Source organism: Myotis nattereri (genome assembly GCF_964212035.1).
Source record: "Myotis nattereri genome assembly, chromosome: 11".
Classification (NCBI taxonomy): Eukaryota; Metazoa; Chordata; class Mammalia; order Chiroptera; family Vespertilionidae; genus Myotis; species Myotis nattereri.
Window position 1 is genome coordinate 59,767,919 of NC_138086.1, and position 6,693 is coordinate 59,774,611.

General features: G+C 38.0%; 1 protein-coding gene across 1 annotated transcript; it reads left to right on the plus strand.

The window, feature by feature from the left end:
- Positions 1 to 2,829: 2,829 nt before the first annotated feature.
- LOC308527171 (dynein light chain 1, cytoplasmic-like) lies at positions 2,830 to 3,096 on the plus strand (the record flags this gene model as incomplete). Its single annotated transcript, XM_081102531.1, has 1 exon — positions 2,830 to 3,096. One exon carries the CDS (start codon positions 2,830 to 2,832, stop codon positions 3,094 to 3,096), a length of 267 nt encoding a protein of 88 aa, XP_080958657.1.
- Between the last annotated feature and the right edge of the window lie 3,597 nt (positions 3,097 to 6,693).

Genomic DNA, 6,693 nt, shown 5'->3' on the forward strand with positions numbered 1-6,693 from the left:
TGCAAAACGTAAGCTATCAGGAAAGACTGTCCACCAGGGGGCAACACACCAGGACTCCAGCACACACCTAACTACCAGCCATCCATTCATCAGGTTTTTTGGTTTATTTTTAGCTTTAAAAAAACAAAGTCAAAGTTTTAACATTTTTTTCTAAGAGATCTTACAGCGTTAATATACACTTGCATTTAGCACACTCTATTGGTGATTAAAACTAGAATGCATCTTAAATTTAAGAGTAGGACATCAGTGACAAATGTTTGGGATTCTAAATCCCTTCCGGATAGATTTACCTGTTAGACAGTACTTAATTACCCCTATGTTTAGAACGTCAGGTATTTTTGAACTTGGGAAGGCTTTAAATATATCAAGTGGGTAACTCAAAAATGAGTTTCAGAATTCTATCTTCACTGTGATATCAGCAGAAAAAATACTGTACATGTAAAAGTCTATCTTTTTGAAAACCATGACAGTTATGACACCAAATAGTATCAAAACAATCAACCAGAACCAACCGCACACACATCTTAATATTCTGCAGATAAAGAGAAGCTTTCAGAATCTTAACAGCTCCCATTCATCCAATAACTGCAAACCACCTAACACAGTCCAAAGAGTCAGTGCAGCTATGCATTTAAAGTTCCTGCCAGTTATGACAATGGCTAAAAATATGTTAATGCACACATCACTCACATAAATGTGCTTTCTTACTTGAATAAAATTACTGTAAAATGTTCATTTTTCTCTTTCAAAATTGTAAGATAATGCTTTTGTCTCCCTAGCACCTGGGCAAACTAGTTGTCATTAGATAACTAGCAGGGTTTCAACAGATGAGTTGAAGAAAATAAAATTGCAATAAAGCCATAAGTCACACTGCAAATATCAATAGTTTTTTAAAAATACAATCTCTTGAAGCAGACTTATTATCACTTGGCTATAAGCTAATGTTGAGATTTTTAGTTTTGTTCAAAGTTACCAATAAAGAACTATATTTTCAAAAATCTCAATTCTTAGCATTTTTGTGTTTTTTCATTATTGGAATAACAAGTAATACTATACACACTCAGACTCTGCTGAGACCAATCTCCTAATTTTTCAAAGTTTCAGTGTTTCAAATTTAATCAATAAGTTTTTGTTTTATGTACTTTGCTATTATTTCATTAAAATATTCATCCAGTTCTCTGATAAATTTAAAAATTTAGGGTGGCAGTAATTAAACCAAATTGAAAATTACAATAAAACTAGGGAACTAGAATTTTATGTTTGACCAAGCCATTTGGAAGCAGTTTAATGAAATTTTAACATTGCAAACTGATTACACTATCATAAAATTTAAAAGCTATTCTTAAATCTATCAAGACCAAACTAAAATTTGTCAGATCTACATATTTAGACAGTATAAACAGTAATTTTTTAAAATATTTTCATTAATTTTTTTACAGAGAGGAAGGGAGAAGGATAGAGAGTTAGAAATATCGATGAGAGAGTAACATCCATCAGCTGCCTCCTGCACATCTCCCACTGGGGATGTGCCCACAACCAAGGTACATGCACTTGACCGAAATCAAACCGGGGACCTTTCAGTCCGCAGGCCGACGCTCTATCCACTGAGCCAAACCGGTCAGGGCAACAGTAATACTTTTAATAAATTTAAACTTGTTTAAAGTTCAAGACATACAACAAATCTTAGATGTAATATGCAGTATTGATTTGATGGCTGTAATTATATTATGAGATGTTTAGCAATACTTAATTATATAGTTTATGTAAGAGTTACAGTTTAAACGAGTCTATTAATTTACAATCAGCCAGATTGATGTACACTAAATGTTTCAGACTGCCACCTGGAATTAAAACAAACCAGTATTCTATTTGTTAAAAATTCATTAATGTACACTTCAATTTAAAATATTTATATTTGTTAACAGTATAAAAACTAAAAAAATAATCTTCTTTAAATCTTGAACTATTTCCTTTATGCGTGCAAATCAAATTTCAGTGTTTTCCAGAATATTTTTAAATGATTTTTCTGTAAAATTTTTAATTTTAAAAATAAGCATTACAGCCCTAGCCTGTTTGGCTCAGTGGATAGAGCGTTGGCCTGCAGACTGAAGAGTCTCAAATTCAATTCCAGTAGGGGGCACATGTCTGGGTTGTGGGCTCGATCCCTTGTAGGGATATTTAAAAACAAAAAAAAAAAAGCATTACAGATTGCCAGTTATAAAAATAGTCACGGAGGTATAAAGTACAGCATAGGGAATCTATATATATAAAAGGCTAATATGCAAAGTGTCCCCTCGGGAGTTCGACCAGGAGTTTGATTGCTTGCTATAATGTGCGCTGACCACGAGGGGGGTGGTGTGAAATGAAGGAAGGCCCAGGCCGGCAGCCAACAGCCAGGGAAGGAAGGCTCCGGCCAGCAGCTGGAAGGCCCAGATCAGCCTTGTTTGCCAGCCAGGCCTAGGGACCCTACCCATGCACCAATTTCATGCATCAGGCTTCTAGTATAGTCAATAATATTGTAATAACTATGTATTATGTCAAATGAGTACTAGACTTATCAGGGTGATCACTTTGTAAGGTATGTAAATATTTAATCACTATATTGTACACTTGAAATTATTATAACTTCATGTCAACTATAATTTAAAAATAATTTTTAAAAAACACTTTAAATTATAAAATAAACGGCATTTTGAGAACCAAAAAAAGCAGTTTAAAAACACCATTAGAAAAAAGAGAGAGTAGATGCACCACGGCTTCAATAGTGACGGCTTCTCTTGCCAGCCCCTCCCCTAGGAGACTGCTGCAGTCGGCCAGCCCACTGTAACCATGTGCGACCAAAAGGCGGTGATCAAAAATGCCGATATGTCAGAGGTGCAACAGGACTCCGTGGAATGTGCTCCCCAGGCGTTGGAGAAATATAACATAGAAAAGGATATTGCGGCCCATATTAAGGAGGAGTCTGACAAGAAGTACAACCGCCCCGGGCACTGCATCGTGGGGAGGAACTTTGGTAGTTACGTGACACATGAAACCAAACACTTCATCTACTTCTACCTGGGCCAAGTGGTCATTCTTCTGTTCAGATCTGGTTAACAGCATGGACTGTGTACTACACACCCAGTGATCCATCCAAAAATAAGAATTGCAGCCTAAATTCCAAATACCAGAGACTGAAATCTTCAGTCTTGATACCACATGATCTCACTCATTTGTGGATTATAGAGAACAACATAGACTGATGAAAAAGGACAGACCCAAAGACTGAGAAACAGCGATCAGGCTATCAATCCCCAGAAGGAAAGTAGGGGAGGGCGGGGGTAAGGGGAAGAGATCAACCGAAGGACTTGTATACATGTATATAAGCCAAACCAATGGACATGGACAACGGGGGGATGGGAGCATGAGTTTGTGTGTGGGGGGGAGGTTGGGGGTTAAAGGGGGGGATGAGGACACATTTGTAATACCTTAACTAATAATAAAAAATAAAAAAAAAATCTTCAGTCTTGCCTAAAGGAACACCTTGATCTTGAATCTTTATTGTGTTGTTTTGTACAACAGGGTATCCTCTGTACTCATTTATTGTGGTTATAAAACAATTAGCAAAACAGCTTGAAAAAAAAAGAAAAAAGAGAGAGAAACTTAAAATATAAAAATAAACTACAATAAAGATTTTTAAGCCCTGGCTGGTTTGGTTCAGTGGATAGAGCATCAGCCTGAAGATTGAAGGGTCCCGGATTCAACTCCAGTCAAGGGAACCTGCCTGGTTTGTGGGCTCGATCCCCAGTAGGGGGTGTACAGGAGGCAGCCAATCAATGATTCTCTCTCATCATTGATGTCTCTCTCTCTCTCTCCCTCTCCCTTCCTCTCTGAAATCAATAAATTTATTTTAGAAAAAAATTTTTAAACACAAAAAGTTAGGAGGGGGGCAAACAATAACAGAATTAAATTTAGATTTGGAGCATTGAACTAGTTCCAGTATAATGTATTATGCACGTGCTATTTAAAAGGACTGCTCTGAAGTTTTTGGAGGTTGGGGGCATTTTTTGTTCTTTTTTAATATTTGGTTAAACAATGTAAAACACACTTCTTTCCATATTGATGATGGGGTAAACCACATGCTGGAGTTTACAGAAAATTAGAATAATCTGTAACCAGTATTAATAATGAAACCTAGCATATTGTTAATATCCTTTTAATAACAAAGACATTTAAACAAGTTTTAATGTATTACCAATCCAGATATGGGTAAATATACTTTACTCCTAAATCAAGACTCCACTATTTAAATAGCATTGAAATACTGTATTCCCACAATTTCCTCCCCTCCGGCTTCCAAAGCACCTTCAGAACTGCTTTTTAAAACTTCAAAACAGTAAGGGGCATAACTGAATAAGGAGTATTTTTTCTAAGAAGTGTACATTCCTAGGTGCTTTTATATGTATATAAATCTTCCCCTCCCCCCGCCCCCAAAACACAAGAAACTACACAATGACTGCATTTGGAGAGAAAAAGATCGTTTTAAGCATTTTTATTTATGGTTTAAATTTTGCTATATAACTACATTTTTTTTAATCTTCCAACCTTTTTAATTCACAGGGAGAAAAAAACTAGTTCTGCTTAATTCCTATGGGTGTTTTGTATACAGTATATTATCTCAAGAAGGTAGTTTAAGATTCCATTCGATTTGTGTCAGTGTACACACCACTCAGCAAGAGATGTAAGATCAAACAGACACACTCAAGAAATGGATAACAATGTTCTACTAATTTCACACTTGCTACACTTAGTGCATCAAAATGAAATAGACTGGGGTAAATGCCTAATTGTGAGCTAAAATAAAGTTAAACTGGTATGGAAAATATAGCTTACATACGATTATCAATTAACATGCTAGACAACAGTTACTACACATTATCAGGCACAGAGCACAGTACCTGAATTTAAACGCAATGTGTCATATACATGAAGAATGACCTGATTTTCACTAGTTATAAAACATCACCAGAAGTGAGTTAAATAAATTAGATTTGTTGCACTTAGGCAGCTAAAGTCCGTTTCCAAGTGTACAACGCAGTGTAAGCATACAAAGATTTCATCTCGTACTGTGGACATTACAGTATCATAATCATTCTGCCATCTGTGCTGAATCATGCCTACCGCTCACCACCGCCACGCTAGAATGCCTCTCATCTTAACCCTCACTTTGACAGAGCAACAAAGTAATAGTAATATGGTACAATCTGTAAAATAAGAATTAGGGAGTCCACATCAACAGAAACAAAATAAACAGCAAAGAGAAAGCTCTTCCTTAGAGTAAAATTCCAACTAATCAATGTAGAAGAAATGACAGAAACAGCAAATCCCCTCTCGCAGCCATTACAGTTTCAGGTAAGAATCAGCGATGAATGTTTGGATTAGTGAAAGTGATGAGAAACTGGAGCTTTACACTGTTTAATGCAAAGGAGAAAACAGGAACTTGACACTTCGGAGGCTGGTAGATACCACTTAACCAACTGACCATCTTAACACCTTCACTATCGAAACAAATCCAACCTCTCTGGCCTCCTGATGTGGCGCACGGAGGACACCATCACTTCTGTGGTGTTCCACCAAAAATACATAACCTGATTCTACCACGGAGTCATCAGACCAACTCACGAGAGACATCCTACAAAATAACTAGCTTACGCTCCTCAAACTCATGGAGGTCATGAAAGACAAACAAAAGACGAAGGTGCCAAAACCGGTTTGGCTCAGTGGATAGAGCATCGGCTTGCGGACTGAAGGGTCCCAGGTTCGATTCCGGTCAAGGGCATGTACCTGGGTTGCAGGCACATCCCCAGTGGGAGATGTGCAGGAGGCAGCTGATCGATGTTTCTCTCTCATCGATGTTTCTAACTCTCTCTCTCCCTCTCTGTAAAAAATCAATAAAATATATTTAAAAAAAAAAAAAAAAAAGACGAAGGTATTGTCCCAGGTTAAAAGAAACACCACAACTCAATGCATTAGGTATGTTGGATTGGATCCAGGATCAGAAAAAGGACATTAGTGGGACAACAGGCAAAATTTGAATAACATCTATAGATTAAACACTAGGATATCAATCAATATCACTGGTTCCCCCTCACCTCTCCTCCATCCCCTTGGCCCCTCCTCCTCTTCCACTTACTGTGTCTTCACTGTCCTTACTGTGTAGTCACTGTCCTATGTCCACATGTCTAACAGGCATCTCAACTCAACCTGGCCAAACTGAATTGTCTTCCCCTCCCCCATACGCTGCTCCCCACAATCTTGCTCATCACAATTAGTTTGCTTCTGTGTATCCATTCATCACACACATACCACCATTTCCCCCTCACTACCCTGGTGCCATCACCACCATCACTGACTTGTGTAATTGTCATTTTCTCCTGACTGGTCTCCCTGATCCCACTCCACTCAACATGGTCTATTCAGCGGAGAGTTACCCAAACGTCAACAGAATTGTCCCAGTACCCAATTCAAGTACAGTGGGGCCTTGACTTACGAGTGTCCCAACTAACGAGTTTTTCGAGATACGAGCCATCTCTCGGACGATTTTTTGCTTTGAGTTGCGAGCTAAAATTCGGGTTACGAGCCAGCTTCAGATACCCCACCGCTAGTTGGCACAGCGAACGCCACATCAGCCCAGCATCACGTGTCTCACTTGTT